We start from the raw sequence: 18,747 nt of genomic DNA, 5'->3' as shown, positions 1-18,747 counted from the left end.
AGGCGGCATGGGGCCAACTCATGGAACTAGAAGGAATTCAGTTAGAATTGTGACCCTACCCGGCTCCGAGCCCCATCCCCACGCTCCCTGCAAGGCGCCAGCCCCCAGGTGTCCAGGAGTCAGGGCCCCGGCAGCTGCCCCTCACCCGGCGGACACATGCTGCAGCACATCTGGGCCCTCTGGTCGAAGTACTCTCTGTGCCCACATTTGATTTCAGGCTCCAGGACATAGGGGAGCAACACCACCTGGAAGAGGGAAGGGAAGGACAGCCATCAGCACAGCCACGCCTAGATCCTGTCACCCCTAACACCACAGGATGGGGGTCCTGTGGCCTGCCAGTGTTAGGCCCTCTCCCTCTGGGGCTCTCCCGATGTGGGGACGTCTCCCTTCGAGAGGAAGGTAGACAGGAGAGTTCCCACCTTCTTTTACTGCTTCTTCTCCCTCCCTCACTGCCACACACGCATGTCTGCAGATGGTGGCACCAAGCCAGCTGGCCGGAGCGTGGAGCTAGCTCCTCTAACACTCCAGGGGACAGACGTGGGGACCCAAAGCTGCCCAGAAGGCAGTGGCTTCAGTCACAGAGAACCACGGTGGTCAGCACAAAGCTGCCCTCTGCCTAGGATGCCTCCTGCTCCCTCCTGCACCTGGGAATCACCCCCTTGGTGCTTCCAGCTGAGTGTTGCCTCCTCTGGGAAGCCCTCCCTGACTCCCCCAGCCTGTGTCAGGTTCCTCCTCCTCTGGGCTCTCTCTGAACACTGGATATGGCCCCTTCTGACAATCAGCTCATTCTGCTCAAGTGGGGTAGGGGGGTGCCTGTGCACCTGCACACCTGTGCACAAGTACGTGTGCTCCCACATACACACACATGTGCACACATACACGCACGCACCACCAATGTCTGTGACACAGGGGCAGAAACAACAGCCCCATCATCTCTAAGCCCTCAGACTCCAGCACAGGGCCCACACAGTCGGGGCTCAGTAGACGAAGGCCGGTCGATGACGATAATGACGACAATGACCATGCCTTGAGCACTGTGGGGTGCCAGGTGCTGATCCAAGGGCTCCAGGTGCTCTACCCAGTGGGTACTATCGCCCCCCCCCCACTCAGGTCCCCTTGTACCAGCAGGGCGCCCAGCCCCCAGGCACCCTAGGTGTTGCCCGGTACCGGCCCAGCCTCCCTGCAGGACTGACACTACGTATAGTTCACGCTCCAGGGACCCCCCTGGGGGGGTCAGGCTGCAAGGAAGTGGGCCTTGGCCTTCCCCCGCCCCCTCCACACACTGCCTGAGAGTCAGGGCTGCCAGAGCCTTGGCTGGGCCCCCGCAGAGAGGAGGAGCGGCCTGGCGGGCAGCGCCACACCCACCCTGGCTGCACACAGCTCAGGGCCAACAGCTGCAAGTCATGGGGGAGACGAGCCCCGGGGCTGGGGTTCCCTGGGACAGAGCAATCTGTAGCTCTTCCTGCCCGCACTGCCTGATCCACCTGGAACAGCTTCACGCTTCCTCAGATAAAATTCCACATATCTTCCGACGGCAGCCTCCCCGTGAAAGCTTCCCAGGTCCATCATCACTCGGACCCAGAATCCCAACCTCCTCCTTCAGGGGCTCCTGGCCCACAGGGCTGTGCCCCCACTAGCTGGGTGCCCTCTGAGCCTGTGGGCTGGGCGTAACTCTTTGTTATTACCCCGGAGCCTAGCACGGACTGGTGTTCACGTTGTAGGTGTCCAGTAGGTGTTCGGGGGTCACTAATCTAAGCAGCGGGCTTCATGACAGTATCATTCGTCAAGGGGTCCAATGCAGCACCACGGTCACGAAGCATAAACAGGGGGTGCATCCGTCATGCTGGCCTGCCCCCTGAAGCCCCCGCTCCATCCCAGGGCCAGTGCCAAAGCCCCTCTAGTGAAGCTAGGGAAGACACAGGTGGCTAGCAAGGGAAGTGGGAACCATTCTGCACAACACAGAGCCAAAAAAAGTAACTTCCACTCCCATCTGGACTACCAGCTTGCACGCCCATGGCTGGGCATGTGCGTGCACACACACGCACGCACATACACACGCACACGCGCCCTCAATCCCAGTCCTTCCTCCTTCCCCGTGTGGTCCTGGAGCGGGCTGGACAAAAGGGGAAGGAAGCAAGGCCCCTTATCAGGGCTCCTCACAGTTGGAGGTGAGGTTCACTGTCAGTGTCCAAAACACCTGGGGGGCTGCACTAATGATGTTATTAATGACTCCCACCCCAACAAACGGGCAGAAGCTCAGGGAGTGGGCTCAGGAAGCTGTTCAGTTATAAAAAGAAAGAAAAAGACCACCCGCCCCCTGCCGCAGGGATTCTGACACTCCGCTGCTGCACATACCCGATTATCTGGCACCCGTGGACAGAGCAAGATGACCTGGCGGGGGGGCACAGACAGGAGGCTCAGAGACCAAAGGCCAGGGCAGCCCCTAAACAGAGACTCGTACCTTCTGCAGCCCCCTTTATACACACCATTCAACTGTGCACCGACCGTAGCGGACGGCCTGACTGTCCCCCGGGGCCCCCGATGGGCCTTCCCTGCAGGCTGCGGCTGTGCAGTTTCCCGAAGGGAAGGGGCTGTGGCTCTCCCTCTGGCTGAGCACCCCCAGAGAGCAGCCCAGAGAGCAGGGAGGGCTGTGCCTCCTTCTCCTGCAGGGTGGCTGGCATAGGCCTCGGGGACCCGACCCAGCACACCGTGGGCTTCATCCCCACCAGGACCCTCGGCAGCAACTAAGGAAGCCCCTCGCTCACGTGGGGCTGAGAATACCCGGCTGGTGCAGCTCCAGGCGCAGAGGGAAAGCCGCACCCTCAGGGCAGCTCGGAGGGTACAGCCCTGGGAGGCCCGCCTAGCTGGGGGGAGGGTTTCCTGTCAGGGTCCAAAAGGCCTGATGGGAAAGGGCCCTGCCCTGGCCAAGTCTGTGCTCTCTCTCCACCCACGGGCCAAGGGTTCCTGGACAAAGGCAGGCAGCAGGACCCCCACAGCCCCCAGGCCACTGCCCAGAGGCCTCCCCTCCAGGGCCTTTTCCGGTCAGCATCTTGTTACGAACACCCTTCCCCACACTTCCTCCTGCTGCTCAGTGCGATTCCAGAGCAGAGAGGCTGGCAGCGGGCAGAGGAGGTCAGCCCTCCCTTGAGCAATCTCCAGGCCTGTTTATCCTTTTGGACAGGAAAAAAAAAAAAAAAAAAAAGCACAGCCCTGTCATGGCTTAACAATGAGGAACAGAAAGCCCCTCCACAGAGAGGGACAAAAGGTCACCACTCCCTCTACTGTGGAGCTCCCCAGAGCAGAGGCCTGGCTGACCCACAGTCCAGGGAGCCGGCCTCAGGTCACCCCAGAAGCCACATGGGCCAGGGGTCTCTGGATGGCCCCTACACGGGGCCAACGGGCTCTGGGGAACGCGATCTATGGAAGCTTCTAGATCCTTTGGCTGGTGTTTGGAAGGCTCACACCCACATATCACCCACCCACAGGGGAGCTCTGACTGACATTTTAAAATGAGGAAATAAATTGGATAGTACTCAATTTACTCAGCAGTGTGGCAAACCCAATCTTCCAAAATACAAGGTCCCCAGGTGAAAAATCTGGAAATCACTGATGACTCTTAACCACTCATTTAACAGGGGGGCAATCTGTGACCCAGTGGGGGGATGGGGGACTGGAGAGAAGATGGATGGATAGGTGTATGGGTGAATGGATGGATGGAATCAGTAAATAAGAGAAAGGAAAACATACGAATGCAAGGAGGCAGAAAGGGAGGGAGGGGAGGGAGGGAGGGAGGGAGTTAAGGGAGAGAGGGAGATAAGGGAGGGAAGAAGAGAGGGAGGGAAGGAAGTAGGGAGGGAGGAGTGGGAAGGAAGGAGGAAGAGAGGTGAGGGAGGGAGGGAAGTGGGGGAGGGGAGGAAGGGGAAGTAGGGAGGGAGAGAGGGAGGGAGGGAGGAAGGAAAGGAGGAAGGGATATAGGGAGGGAGGAACAGAGGTGAGGGAGGGAGGAAGGGCCTATCTAACATACAATATATGAGACACCTCTAACTGTGTGAAATGGAGAGGGAAAGAAGCAAAGCCACCTCCCTGGTCTCCCAAAAGTTCTAGATCATTCCAGGGCCTGGCTGGTGGCAGGCTGATGGAGGACCACGCACAAGGAGGCCATCAGGGCCGCCCCTCACCCACTCTCACATCAGGGTCAGCAGCTCCCTTTCTGCTGCTCAACATGGGGCCCCCTTCTTCCAGGACAGGAGAAACCCGCAGAACAGAGCAGCGAACATGCACTGTGCACCTGCGGTCTCCCGGGAGCGACTGACTGTACATGCTAGATTTCTGGTCCCACGGATTCCTGCAAGGTCCCCAGCAGCCCAGAGGTGAAGCGACATGCCCCCTGAGGCTAGAGTGCAAGAGCGCCGCTCCTTGCTGGCTCCCCTCCTGCCTCCCTTCTCTTGGGGAGGTCCCCAGAACATGGGACCCAAGCTACCCTTCCCTCTTGACACAGACCCAGAACCCCAGATGCCCCCCAAAACTCAGCACCCCCTCCCACCACCTGGCCTCCATCACTCCTCCATGTTCTCAGCTCTAACCCTTTGAGAAGGAAATGAAACAACGGGATATTCGTTAAGCACCTACTGTGTGCGGGCCAGGCTGCAGGCACTCCATGGAAGCCTACTTCCACCCCCAAAGGCCAGTGGGCGCGTGCCCAGCTCACAGCTGATGGAGATCAAGTCACTTGTCTGAGGTCATCCAAGAAGGATGGGGTGGAGTTGGGGTGTGACTCTTGTCCTGATCCCACTGGAGAAATCCTAGGTCCCCTCCTCAGGACAGCGGAAGGAGCCAGCTCCTTGTCCCCGGGTCACTGCAGTGCTCCCCCCCCCGCCCCCGGTTCATCTACCTCCGTGCCACACAGGGACGGGGGCCCTGGCTCACAGGGGCTCACAGGGGCACACAAAGGCACACAGGTTCTGTCTGTCACTCGGGCTTTCCTTCCTACACACACATACACACCCCAGTGCAGGGGACCCCTCTCGGGCTCAGGCCACCACCCTCTGAGCTCCGCTCTGACCTGGTTTCCCAGCGGACCCCCCAGGAACCTCAGAACAGGCCGGTCTTCCACAGCAGGCAGGGACATTCGCCACCTGAGACCCGGCTCCTCCCAGAACTGCCTGTGTCACTGGGCTCCTGAAAGGACCCGTCCACAGGCTCGGCTTTGCCAAGTGCTGGAAGGATGCCTGGGAGACCAGGAAAAGAAGGATGAAGCCCAGAAGTGGGGCCCAGGATGGAGGTGCAGCCGCTGGAGGCCAGCAGGGCCCTCAGACACCACATCTCAGAGACCTCCCATTTAAAGGCGGAGAAAATCAGGGACAAAAGTGGGAACGTTCAGTCATTCAACAAACACACCGAACACTTGCCAGTCCAGGTGCTGGGCATTACTGCACTGAACGCTGCCCAGTCCCTGCCCCACCTGGGGCCAGAAGGCATCGGGAGAATGGGTTTGGCGTGGTGCAGGCACGGCCAGGAGGAGGCCAGGCAGCTAGGCCGAGCGGTGGGGGCCAGGGTCAGGACGGCAGACACAGGCCCAACGGCCGCGCCTTCTCCCAAGGCTCCTCCACGCCAAGCATCGTGCAGAGCTGTTCACGCGCCTCGCCGGCCCTGAGTCCCCATCCCAGTTCTGTGAGGTCAGCACTGGGGTTACTCTCAAGTCACAGCTGGAAACTGAGCCTCAGACGGTCTCCTCGCCTCCAGCATGCGTCCTCCCTCGCACCAAGCTGGTGCCTTCATCACCCCCACCCCAGGAAGAAGGGACTTCAACGCCCCTGGGCCCACCCAGAGGTCCTCCCTGTCCTACTCAGACACCCCCTCTGTGGTGGGCAGTCACTGGCTTCTCTGTGCTTCAGTTTCCTTGTCTGGAAAACGGCGCTGCGAGCCTGCTTGACGCTCTAAGCCCTTTCCAGCTCTGCCCTCTTAACGACGGGTGTCAGAGAGCTCAGGCCCCTCCGCAGACCTCAGAGGACCGGGTGGGTGAGTGGGTGGCCACCCACATGAGAGGCAGAAAGACTGAATGAGCCGGGAGGTGGGGCGGGGGTGTGAGGCCAGGCTGAAAGTGGGTACGGGGAGGGGCTGGCAGGCCCCAGCTTCCGCCCCTCACTCCTTCTCCCAGGGCGAGGGCAGCCTGTGCAGTCGGCCTCTGGCAGGAGAGGGACCCGAGATTCAGAACCTGGCATCACTGAGGGAAGAGCCCTAGACTGAGGTGAGAGCGTCCCGGGGGACTTGCAGGTGTCACTTACCCTCTCTGAGCCTCAACACTGTCACCTGTGAAATGGTGACACAACGCCTTGCCCTGCCTCCTCCTGGGGCTGTTGTAGGAACAAAGGCGGGGGGGGGGGGCTCTGAACTTGAGTCCATCACCTGCTCCCAGGCTCCCAGGGGGCCCCTGGGGGAGCACTCAGGGTCTGCAAAGGCCCTGAGTTGTAGACTTAAGTCAGACGGACTATAAGAACTGGCTCCTTCTGCTTGGTTTCAGCTAAAAATGGACACGGTAAGGACAGGACTCTGGGCAGCAATTTGCCCAGGGCGTGTGAGGGGCTAGATGGCTCAGGTGGGCCTTGCAGAGGAGGGGCTTCCCTCCCACCTGGAGGCCAAGTGTGGGGAAGCTGACCTGTGACCCTTGGAGTTATAGGGTCACCCATGGGCTAACCCCAGGCCTACTCCTCGAGGAGCTAAATTTGGGAGGCCGTGGCAGGCCAACTGCCATGACAGTGGGGTGGAGACCTCACTGGGGCAAAGAGAGAGAGAGAGAGAAAGAGAGAGAGAGTCCCACGGGCCAGATGGTGAGCTTCCTGGGGTCGCTCCCTCAGGTGGTCTCAAAGGGGCTTCACTCCAGGGGAACACCTGCAGCGGTGACTGGACCCCCAAAATAAAGAGCTGGGGTGAGGGGCCAAAACCCAGGGACGCAGTGTCCAGAATGAGGGACAGTAACATGGCGGTGAGCTCCTGAAAGCAAGGGAGACTCGGAGGCCTGCTAGGGCCAAAGCTACAGCCAGATAAGAGTCACCTGGGGAGTCAGACATGCCTTTTCCTGTTCGCTGCCCCCTCCCCTCCTGACCTCCTCCCCCCTCACTCTTGCCCTGGAGAAGCAGGAATGCCAGCAGCCCGAGAGCAGGGCAGGAAGAACAAGGTCAAGGTAGACATGCACCGGGCCCTCACGGGGGCCATCAGCCAGCGAGCGGCAGAGCCCGGGCGGCCTCGCAAGTCTCATTCTGGAGTCTGAGTCAGCGCTGTCCTGGGGAACTGGGCAACCCTGCACCAGATGACTTCCTGTCCTTCCCGTTCCTGGAGCCCGGCCCGGCCCTGGCCCCGTATGTACCCAAGGTGGTGGCCCTCCATCCCTTCTCCTATTTATAAATAGACAGTGAGAGAGAGGAAGGCAAAGCAGGGTAGGCCCGGGGAAGGAGAAGCAGCTGCCACCAGGCATGTCTTCTCAGAGCACGGCAGCTCCGGATGGAGCCTTGTGCTCTTCCCGCCACTGTCAGCGCAACATCTCTGGGCTCTTCAAGGCTCTCGAATTTTCTGGAGACCCTCCCCCCTCCCCCAGCTTAGATGCCAGTATCATTGGGAAGGGGTCACCGCCCCGGCCGCCCCCAGGAGCTCCCCTGTGTGAGGGGAGAGGGCAGGAAGGGGAGACGGTGGGAAGAGGCCCCAGGGAGAAGCTTCAGGCTTCGGGGAGTAGCATGTGCCTCTCAAACCTACTCTTTTCCCAGGGCCAGAAAGACAGAGACCGTGCAGACCCAGGAGAAACGCCTACTGTATACACACAGCCCTGGCACCGCATGCATTCTCTCCTTTATTCCTGCACCAACGCGAGGAGGTCGCTGTCACCCCATTTTAGGGATGAAGCAACGGAGGCCTCCGGAGAGTCCGTACTAAGTCCAAGAGCACGTAGCCAGCACGTGGCAGACGGGAGCTCGTCACAGCCACGTCCGTCTCCGTGTCCTTGGACAGTTTCATACCCTGTGGTCTGGTCCTGTTCCTTTGTGTCATAGAAGAGGGGCCCCGGCAGGGACAGTGACCCCTCTGAGAACACTCAGCGAGCAAGGCGTGAGCGGATGCCGTGTCTCCCCCAGAAAGGTCTCCAGGGTCCCAGGGGCAGAGGCCGCGGCCATGGGGAGGGGCGGAGGCATCTGCCGAAGGACCCCGACACCCCTACACAGGTGGAAACCATCTTCGAGCGATAGAGAAACCCCATCATTTGCATGGCAGCCCCTGGGGCCCTGCGATCCGGTGGGAGGCGGCAGAGCCGTCTGGGGCTCCATCTTGGGGGGTTCAGGAGAGCCTGGGGACCGCGGGGGGGTGCAGCCACATCAGGCCAGGCCGAGCCGGCGGCACCGCCGCTGGGGCCAGGCAGCAGAGGCCCGTCTGCCGTCATGGAGAGGAACAGCGTGTGCGTCAGGAAAGACGGACCACATCACAGGCGGCGGCCCGGGGGTGACACATCCCACTCTCTGCCTCCTGCCTGTGATGTCGCTTTAGAAGTGAGCCAGGGCCAGACAGGAAGCCCAGGCTGGTATCCGGTTCTGGGGCCAGGCTTTGTGCTGAGTGCCAGGGCTTGCATCTAGCAGGGTGTGGTCCTGCCCCTGAGAAGCTAGTGGCCGAGGACACCCCCTCCCACGCCCACCCCCCACCCCCCACACACCAGCCTGTCGGCATGGCCTCCTCAATGTACCTGGCTCCTGCCTCCCCGCCCTCGGCGTCTCCTGCCGGCTACAGCCTCCTCCCTCTTGGTCCCCCGGCTTTCCAGATGGACCCGCAGCCACCTTCCTACAGCCAAGTCTGGACCGGTTTAAACCACTGGCTCCACTATGCTCAGGCCCGAGTAGTGTCCCCAGCTTGGGACCCGGGCACCGCTGTCCAGCCCCTGCAGCACCCCCACCACAGCCTCCCAGACGGGGCAGCACGGGGCGCCTTCCCCCCCCCCCCCCCCCCCCCCCCCCCCCCTCCCCCCCCCCCTTCCCCCNCCCCCACCATGCCTTCACTCCTGCTGTTCCCCTGCCCCAACATCCTGACCCCCACCCACTCCACCACACCCCGGGCCAACTCTCCCACTTCTTTCAAGAGTCCTCTCCACTCTCACCCTAGGAAAACCTTCTCTGAACACCCAGATGGGGCCAGAGGTCCTCCTGAGGGCCCCAGGGACAACCTGGGTCCATCTCTATACTGCCCAGACCACTTTTTGGTTCATTATTCGTTTTGCAGTGTCTCCCCCTCAAAGACAGGCTCCATGCCCCTCGCTACACAGCGTAATAGGAGCTCTGAGCCAAGCACCTGGGTTTTAATCCCAGCTCTGCCATTCTGCAGCCTCGGTTCTGTCATCTATAAAATGGGGACAAACACAATGCCCGCCACATAGGGCCATTATGATTCACCGGCAGTAAGAGCCAAGCGTTACTTGCTGGCTTCTTATTACTCATTGCTCTAGGCCCAGGGCACAGGATACAGCAGGTGCCTAATAGATGCTGAATTGTTTAACAGAAGCAGAAGTCTTCATTTCCAGTTAGCTGAAATGAGTTGGAGCCAGCAGGAGAACGGGGCAGGAAATGGCTCAGAGAGAGGGAGATGTCTGTCCTTCGTTGGGGGAGACGAACTGGCAGCTTTCAGAGAAGAGTCCCTCACAGCCACGGCGACCACCATTACATCCGGGTGGTGGTTTACGTGCAGGGCTCTGGAGCCCGACTGCCGGGGGTGGAATCTTGGCTCTGCCTCCAGTGAGCTGAGACCCTGAGCAGAGAGCTGACCCTCTGTGCCTCAGCTGCCTCTCCTATAAAACGGGGGCAGTGATGGTCCCCCTCCCCAGGGGGCTGTGAGGACTGAGGGCTCAGGAAAGGCATGAGATCCTTGCCTGGCCCCGTGACGCCCCCCGCCCCCGGATGTCGACCCCAGCCCTTGGTTCACTGCACTCTCCCAGCCCCCATGGGAAGTGACAGAGACACCTTTTTCCCCACCTTACCGATGGGGAAAAGCGAAGCTCAGAGAGGAGCTCAAGGTCCCCGGGTACTCTGGCAACAGAGCGGGGCCCCCCCGGAAGTCCTGCCCCGCGCCAGTGGGGGGCACGTCACATCCCACACCACACCTGGGAGGAGTAGGTCAGCCTGCCTGGTCTCACAGCACCCCAGCAGGAGCCCAGGTCATCCTACGGCTCCCCATGACAGCTCTAGGAACAATGACCAGAATCGCTTGGCTCAAGCTGGGGCAGGGCTGAAGGCAGACACGCCTTGTGTTTCAGGATGGGATAGAGAGAGACAACTCCTCTTCCTCCTGAGTGTCTCCATCCCACACCACGTCTTGAGTCCAGTCCAAAGGCCTCCTTTCCTCCTTGAAGCCTTCGATCCTTCCTTCCTGTTTTCGGCTACTGCCTCAGCCCAGGGCTCTGGCTTCCACTATTCCACATTCTCTACCTCATTTGGCCTGCCCGCCAGGGCCAGAGCAATCCTCCTACTATAGTCTCTGTTCTAGTCACTCCCTTGCTCTAAAACTATCAGTGGCTCCCTATTGCCTCAACCCCTGATAGGAGGAGAGGATGGTGCTGAGAGCAGGGACTCTGGAGTGAAGCTGCCAGGCTCTGAATTCAGACTCCCCCCTTATTAGCCAGCAGCATGAGAGATAGCTTGCTTAAGAAATGAGGATAATAAACGTCAATCTTTTCATCCACAGACAGTATACACTTCGGGGGCCTGTTGTGAGGAGTAAGTGAAATAAGACATGTAAAGTGCTGGGTGCCCGGGACGGTTAAGCATCTGGCTTCAGGGTCCTGGGATCGAGCCAAGCATCGGGCTCCCCAAGCAGAGAGCCTGCTTCTTCCTCTCCTTCTGCCCCTCCCCCTGCCTCATGTTCTCTCTCACTCGCTCTCAAATAAATAAAACCTTAAAAAAAAACAAGACATGTAAAATGTTTAAGAAATGCTCCCAAAAATCACAGAAGCTCCCACTTTCTAATGTAATCTTTATATTTTTTACTACTTGCGTTAACCAGCCCCAAACAGCTGACAGCCTCATGAGCCATCGCTGTTCCTCGTGAGGCTTTAGCTTCCGCCAGGACATCTAGCTACTGTCCCCTGCTACTCTCACCTCCATGCCTCCCTCCACACCTTTCTCCCTCCGGTGCTCACTCATTCCCAACCTGGCCACCCTGGGGGGGCTCAGCTTTTAGAGGGATCCCTATGTGGTCGCTGCAGAAGGAGGACCTGGAAGAGGACAGGATGGAGAGGCAGAGCCAGGAAAGTGACAAGAAAAGATGAGTGTCAGGGGGCCAAGGGGCCAGGCCCGGAAGACAGTGGAGCCATCGGGGTGGGGGGCGATGGCTGGGAGAACAGGGAGGGCATCGTGCCATCAGGTGGGGGCGGGGGGCTCCAGACCACTGGCAGCACAGGACGGCAAGGAGCAGGAGCCTGCAGCAGCAGGCAACAGCTGGCCAGGAATGAGCCGAACCTGGGGTCTCTGCGAGTGGCAGACAGAAGCCCCGGGCTGTGGGTCAACAGGAGGAAGGACAGACAGGGCTGCCCGGGATGCTGGTGGGCAGCCCTGCTCACTAAGGTGAAGTGCTGGGAGCCCTTCCCGGGAGACTCACTGTCAAGTTCCGACCAGGGCCTTCTGAGTGGGGGCCATGTGGAGGCCAGAACTGCACTCCACCCCCCACCCACCCCTGCACTGCCTCCCCCAGTCTAACACTTGGGGCCAAAGGACTCCAAGGCATGAGTGGGCGAGGTCCTTGCTGATCTCAATTTCCAGCCAGGGCAGCTGAGGCTCAGTGGGGAGAAGGAAGCTGGCCAAGCCCTCCAGAGCTGGAGGCTGAGCCAGGACCAGGTCTCAGACCCCCAGCTCCCAGCCTCATGCTCCAGTCACTTCTGCAGCCTCGGGCGTCTCTCCTGATAGACATTTGACAAGGTCTCCCACAGATGGCCCAGAAGATACCCGTACACAGCCTGCCTGTCCCCAAACCCCTCTGCACTCCACTCCCCACCCCCCCAGGCCCACTCAATTCCCTGAACCCGTGGCCACGGCAGCCATACCCACTCAAGGCCAAGCTCAGAGTGAAACAGATGGGTGGGCCACTGTCTGGACAGCAAAGGAAAACAAACAAAAGCCCCTGGGGATTTCTACCCTACTCTCTGGTCAGAGCAGCTGGGTCAACCCAGGGCCCCGGCTCCAAGCCGGGGACAGAGCAGCAGTTTGCTGGCCTCTTGAGGACCCAGAGTTCCAGAAACAGACTCAGCCCGGGGCTTGTGAAGTCGGTCCGCATTCCACCCTGCCTGTCTTCCCCACGTGTGCCCACTTGGCGTCTGCTGCCCAAGTGGGGAGGCCGGTGGCCACTGGGGGCCTGGGAAGTGGGTCCTGCAGCCTCCCTCCGTACCCACGCATCGCTTGGTGTGAAAGAGCTGGCTGATGGGCCTTCTCATTCTAGAAATTGAACCAAGAGTCCAGTGATCATAAATTTGCACAGGTGACACCTGAGACATAGTCTGTCCCCACCCCTCCCCCACTGCAAAGATGACATGGAGGCTCAGAGAGGTAGGTCGGTGTCACCGTCAACCAGAAAGCAGGGCAGAGGCAAGACCACAGCTGCAGCCTGGGGCCTCCTGGGCAGCCGCCCCCCACTCGGCTCCCCCAGCATGGCTCACGTTTGGGGCAGAAGGAAGTCTTCTCTTCCGAACCCCAGTCGGTAAACAGACACTTCCTCCTACAGCATGCGCAACCCGAGAGCCCCAAACCACAGTGATGTCACTACCCCCCGCCCGTGACCTCACAACACGCCACTGTGGAAAATGACTGTGGGCCCCACAGGGGTGGGCCCTGAGCTTCGGAGTCCCAGCCCCCCAGTTGACAGCTCAGCAGAGGTGGACAAATGCCCACAGCCCTGGGTTGTGAAGGGGGCCAGCAGGACTTAGAACCAACGGCGAGGGCCATGTGCCCATCACAGGTGACAAAGGGCTTCTTTGAGGAAACTGTCACTCCCCACCCAGGCTTCCCCAAACCTTTGGGTTCCCAGACGGCAGGCCCTGCAGTGAATGCCCACAGCACTGCCTTACCCACAGTCTGCGGCCCCAATGGGTCTGGCTTCTAACTTTACTAAGGGGCAGGGAGGCAGGAAACCCATGAATTCTGTTCTGCCTGAAGGTTATGCATCTGGTCTCGGAAGCAAGCTGACAGGCAGCCAGGAATTCTTGATGCCAACGGTGCGAGGCAAGGAAATCATTCCAGGCACAGCAAGCAGGATTGAGGTCAGCAGGAAGACGGTCTGGGAAGCCAAGATATTAACAGTGGGGTGTGCTGGGCTCTCCTTCCTGGGAAAACTTCTGGAACCCCTCACCCCTCAGTCTACGGCCTTTGTCAAGCGCGTGCAAAGCTGGCACTTCCCCAACATTCCAAAGAGAGTGTTGGGATCAGTGGTGCGAGGTTTTATGGATGGGAATGCTGAGCCCCAGAGAAGCTAAGTAACCCGAGCAAGGTCATACAGCAAGCCAGTGACGGTGCTCGGCTGGGAACTCTGCTCTCCCGACACCCAGGCCAGCGCTCCTTCCTCAGGGCCTTGCTGTCTCGGCAGCCGCTTGGAGGCTGGAGAATGGACAGCACGGCCTCAGGGGATCCTTCGCAGGGCGTTCCTTTCTAGAGATTACAAGTAAACAGAATTTCAGGATCACAGAGGTTAGAAATGGAAGAGTTCTTAGAGATAGCCTAGAAGGCCCATCTTGCAGGTAGGAAAGCTGAGGCCAGGACATCCCCTTCACAGTGAGGTCCTCAGACTCCTCTATGCTATGCCACATGTACCCCCTCGCTCACTCTCAAATGACACAGAGCACCTGTAACTCATGAACGGAACAGGGGTGTGATTTCCTGACCCCCCAGCCATGGCCACACGCTAGGGTCCGCTGGCCGGCCAGTTGGACAGGTGGTGTGAGAGGCCCAGCGAGGGGCATCGGGGTAGGAAAGGCAGCCAGGGAAAGACAGGCAGAATGAGAGCTGTGCTCAGGGACGTTGGGAAGAAGCTCTGGGCAGCCGGAGGTCTGCCACCCACACCTTGGGGCCCCATGGCTCAGAGACAGAGACTGATCCATGGTTGTCCCCACCTCGGCCCCAGCACCGTCCCACAACCCAGAGTCAGGTCAGGCCCCGCAAAACCACAAATGCTCAACTAGCGACCAGGGCGCTCGTACGGTCGGCGAAGCCCTTTTAACCATGACAGCCAGCCAGGGGGGATGGGAGCCCAGAGACTCCCAGAGACGGAACGACTTGGCGACAACACACAGCCTGTAGACAGCAGAGTAAGGATTTGAGTTGAGGTCTGCCTGATACTGAGGCCTGGGCCCTTCCCCTAAGTCATCGATACTGCTTCCCCCTGGCCCGCCAGAGCGTCCGGAACTGGGAGTGGCGGCTTCTCTACTCTGTTCCCGTTCCCCTGGTGGCACCCCTCTCTCCTCCCTAACCCCCAGCTTCCCCCCCTGCCTGCTTCTAGGCAAGTCACATGCCTACTAGAGCCCTGAGTCATTGCCAGTGGGTGGCCCCATCACGAGCTCGGGTGGGGAAGTGGGGGACAGGAGGGAGCACTTTAGGGAGAGCACCCCTAGCTTCAGCAGACCCAAGAGCAACAAGAAGAGGAGCCCAGAGAAATACCCCAGACAGAGGGAGACGGACTGGAACCCAGCCCTGCCACCGCTGGCTTTTCACACCCTTCTGTCTCATCCCTGAAACAGGCCATGATAAAGGTCAAACGAATATCGTTGCTCATTTATTCAATATTTTTTAGCACCCACTACATGCCAGGCACTATTCTAAGCCAGGGGTTCTCAACCAGGGCAATACCTGGTGACATTTTTAGTTGTCACAACGAAAGGGGGTGACTACCAGCATCAAGCCGGTGGAGGCAAGTTGCTATACACCCTACAAAACACAGGTGGGTCCCACCACACCTACATGGCCCAGTGTCAGGAGTGCCAGAAACCCTGCCCTAGGCTGTGAGTCTATACTGGCAAGCAGGTCCCTGCCCTCTCCCTGTTCACATTCCAGGAGGAAGATGCAATGAAAGTGAAAGAAACAGAACAGGTGATGGGTGTTATATATAAAAAAACCAAGCAGGTCAGGCGAGGGAGAGCACCTGGTAGGGAGCTTTTTTAGGCAGGATGGTCAGAGAAGGGTTCTCTGAGAAGGATTCATCTGAGCAGAAAGAAGTGGGGTAAATGAGACTAAGGGATATCAGCAGGAGGAGCTTTCAAGATGAAGGGCAAGGCAAGTGCAAAGGCCCTGAGGTAGGTGTGTGTGTGAGATGCTCAAGGACCAAAAAAGCAGCCAGCATGGTGCAAAACTGAGAACTAGCACTAAATGTAACACACACACACACACACACACACACGTATGCACCATGGTTGGCATCAATATTCCCCCACGCAACACACAACTTTCCTGGCTATTCCTCCAGGAAGCACAGGATGGTCAGGACCAAAAACAATCTCCCAGCCCTGGGGAGGAGCAGGGCTCCAGGAGCCCCTGGGTCAGGCTCCAGGATGGCAGTGAGGGTCACCACCCGACACAAAAATGCCAGCCAGGTTCTCAGCCATCTTCTCAGCCATCTCTGCTGCAAGGCCTTTCACACCCACTCAGCTCTGTGAGGAGAGCAAGGTGGGAAATACTTCCCATGTCCACAGACAGAACAACAGAGGCTCATTAACTTGGCCCGGCTCACAAGGGCAGGTAGGGGCAGAGCCCAGGTCTGTGACCATTGGTGATACGGCTCCTGGAGGGCTGGAGCCGGGTCATGGGCATCTCAAGGTCCCCAGAGCCCAGCACTAGGGTGGGCCTGGAGTAGAGGCCCATGAATGTTGGGGGAATGAATGAATGGCACGCATCGGGATCCCTGGCCACCTGCCCACTGCCCTCTGATGGAGTGCCCCGCCACCAGGCCACAACCTCAGTCAGCACCCAGGTTCCCCTCTGCGATGTCAGGCAGGGCGCAAAGGGACATCCTGGGACAGCAAGTACACTGTTCACCCATCTCCACACCAAAGGCCATCGTCCCCAAGCCAGTCTGGGAGCCCCAACTTCTCCCCTTAACTCGAGCTGGCCCCGGGTCCCTGGGTGATGAGGGGGGAAGTGGTGAGCCCTCAGCCTCAAGACTTGCAGTGGGAGATGGGCCTGACCCCATCCCCAGCAACAAGCAGACAGCCAGGCGGCTGGGAACGCAGCCCACCCCCATCAGAGGGCACCAAGTGCTCACCTACCCTGCCGACTTTCCTGGCCTTTATTTGCCAAATGAATGAATGACCGGAGGAAGGAACGAAGCGTTCCGCACCAGCCAGTAAATACGGCTTCGGAAGGAGGCAAAAGCCCTGATGGCGTGAGGCTGCCGCAGCCGCAGCCAGGTCGGGTCTCCTGGGGGCTCCTTCTGCAACTACACTGAGTCACAGCCAACGTTCCTGACTACACAGTGAGTGTGCGGGACCTGACAGGGGCAGCAGGGGCACCCAGATACAGGGAGCGGATAGCAAAAGGAGCTCTGCCATCCGGCAGACCTGCGTTCGAATCTCCACAGCCCCCACCCACCCCCAGCTCTGCAATCCTGGGAAACGTCACAACCTTTCTGGGGCTCAGCTTCCACATCTCCGAATGTGAACAACAGCATCCCCCTTTTAGGAGCAGCTGTAAGGAAGCTTTCAGTGGGGCTCTGTACGAAAGGCCTAGGACAGCGCCTGGCACTTCGTTCCAAAAAAGAAGCTACTGTGGTCCTAATAAGGGGGAGGAAACCACAGGCCTTGCGCTCCAGGAAATTTCCAACTGTTGAAGTGGATAAAATGCAAGAGATTAAAAAGCAGAACAGAGTCTGTCCTTCAGAAGAACAAAGAGCCGAAGATCCAATCCAACTGGGAGAATGAGGAAAGGGTTTCCGGAGAGGGAGGCATGTGGGAAAGGCCCTGAAAGAGGGGGCAAGGGGAGTGCCATGTAAAGGGGACAGCGTAATGACCTTATCTCACTGGATGTGGGGTACAGATGCAGAGAGATGGCAGAAAGAACCCAGACCCTTGACTCACTCCAACATGGGACTCCGGGGGAAATTTCTGCCTCCGCCACCGGGAGCCATAGCAGCCTTCTCAGGCAGGGACAGAGGAACAATGCCACCAAGGACGATCAGTGGGAGAGGTTGGGGGGGTCAGGAGACCAGCCCCAAGGCTGTGGAGATAGTCCTGGGGGAGGGAACCTGCTGGTCAGGAGGGCTGGGAAGTGAGAGGCATGGAGGACCCCTCCCACTACTCCAGGACTCAGGCCTGGTGTCCCACAGAGAAGCCCAGTACCTCTTCCACTGAGGGGCTCCCATGACCCCAGGGTTCACCAGCACAGGACAACACCCCTCGAGGCCTGAGTCTGTGACTTGATCCTGCACTCAGGCTCTCAGAGCTGGGACTCTTCTGACCCTCCTCGGTTTTCAGGACAACCCCTGGGGCAGACCCCAGGACACATCCTCGCACCCACGGCGGGTGAGTCAATTCTGGTCTGACAGCCTCCATCCTCTGCCCTCAAAAAATGGACTCTAAAGTTATCTCTAGTCACAGCCAATGAATCACTTCACATTACCGCATGAGCCAGTGCCACCTGCCTCCCTCCTCCTGGTCAAGGTGTTCCCCTGAGTCGGCACACCACACGTCCATCAGGGTAAGCTCACGAGGAAGGGATGGAGGAACACCTCCTCGACAGCTGGTGCAGGCGGGTTGGAGGGGAAAATGCCCCCCTTTAAAGGAAGAGCACCCCCAGGCCCTTCCATGAAATACAAGTTCTCTGAGCCTCTGTTTGCCTTCTCTGTGAAATGGGGTTACTCTGTCTTACCAGACTATGGAGACAGCCAAAGAAGGCAAAGGATGAGCAATCCCTTTGCAGACTCCACCTTGCTCCTGTGGTGCATTCAGGTCATGCTGACCAGCACCTCTCTCCATGTTCCTGGAGTCCCTAAGGGACCCGGCTGTCTTTGATAACCAGCCCAGAAATCCTCCCTTACCTCCTGTGTGTCCCCAGAGCGCAGCCAGGGGAACCTGAAGACACTGTCTCCTCCCCATTACTCAGAGCCCACAGAGAACAGGCTCTGAAATGGTCGTCGGACACCCCAAGTCGGTCCTAGGGAGGGGGTCTGTGCAAAGAGCACGGGACACAGCCCAAAGTTCTCCCGTGCCCTTATTAGGCGCTTACTGCGCACCTGGCCCTGTTCTTTCAGGCGTGCAACCCTGGTATTTCTAAGAAAGAGGAAAACCAGGGGCGCCTGGGTGGCACAGCGGTTAAGCATCTGCCTTCGGCTCACGGCGTGATCCCGGTGTTATGCGATCGAGCCCCACATCAGGCTCCTCCGCTATGGGCCTGCTTCTTCCTCTCCCACTCCCCTGCTTGTGTTCCCTCTCTGGCTGGCTGGCTCTATCTCTGTCGAATAAATGAACAAAATCTTAAAAAAAAAAAAAAAAAAAGAGGAAAACCATAGCCCAGAGGAGGAGGAAGTCTGAAGAGGGTGCCCGCGTCCGCAGCGGGGACAGAGCCCCAGTACGAAACCCCCTCCTCCCGCCGCGGGAGGCAGGCAAGGGTGTCCGTCGGAGCTGGAATCCAGGCTCTAACCGGGTCAGCCCAGGGCTGGCCGGCCAGCCCCCAAACACCCGGGCCTGCGCGGGCGGAGGGGCGCCGGGCTGCGCCGCGGGGACCAGAGTTCGTGGCCGAGCGCACGTGTGCCACGCCGGCC

General features: G+C 59.3%; 1 protein-coding gene across 4 annotated transcripts in view; it reads right to left on the bottom strand.

Moving 5' to 3' along the window:
• The window catches only part of TNFRSF1B (TNF receptor superfamily member 1B), a 33,186-nt gene extending 14,865 nt beyond the window's left edge, over positions 1-18,321 (bottom strand). Inside the window, exons 1-3 of one of the 4 annotated variants that reach the window (XM_034671218.1) lie at positions 2,487-2,504; positions 2,356-2,391; positions 146-245 (exon numbers count right to left, since the gene is read on the bottom strand). In XM_034671218.1, coding sequence (XP_034527109.1) covers positions 146-245; positions 2,356-2,391; positions 2,487-2,489 — 139 coding nt within the window. In that variant the 5' untranslated portion in view covers positions 2,490-2,504. Of the gene's footprint in view, positions 1-145; positions 246-2,355; positions 2,392-2,486; positions 2,509-4,629; positions 4,675-18,219 lie in introns of those variants that run through there. The other 3 variants (XM_019803290.2, XM_019803291.2, XM_034671219.1) reach the window with 3 other exon arrangements.
• Between the last annotated feature and the right edge of the window lie 426 nt (positions 18,322-18,747).

This window comes from Ailuropoda melanoleuca, chromosome 11 (genome assembly GCF_002007445.2).
Source record: "Ailuropoda melanoleuca isolate Jingjing chromosome 11, ASM200744v2, whole genome shotgun sequence".
Classification (NCBI taxonomy): domain Eukaryota; kingdom Metazoa; phylum Chordata; class Mammalia; order Carnivora; family Ursidae; genus Ailuropoda; species Ailuropoda melanoleuca.
The sequence above is the reverse complement of the archived record's forward strand: the minus strand, read 5'-3'. Positions and strand labels throughout refer to the sequence as shown.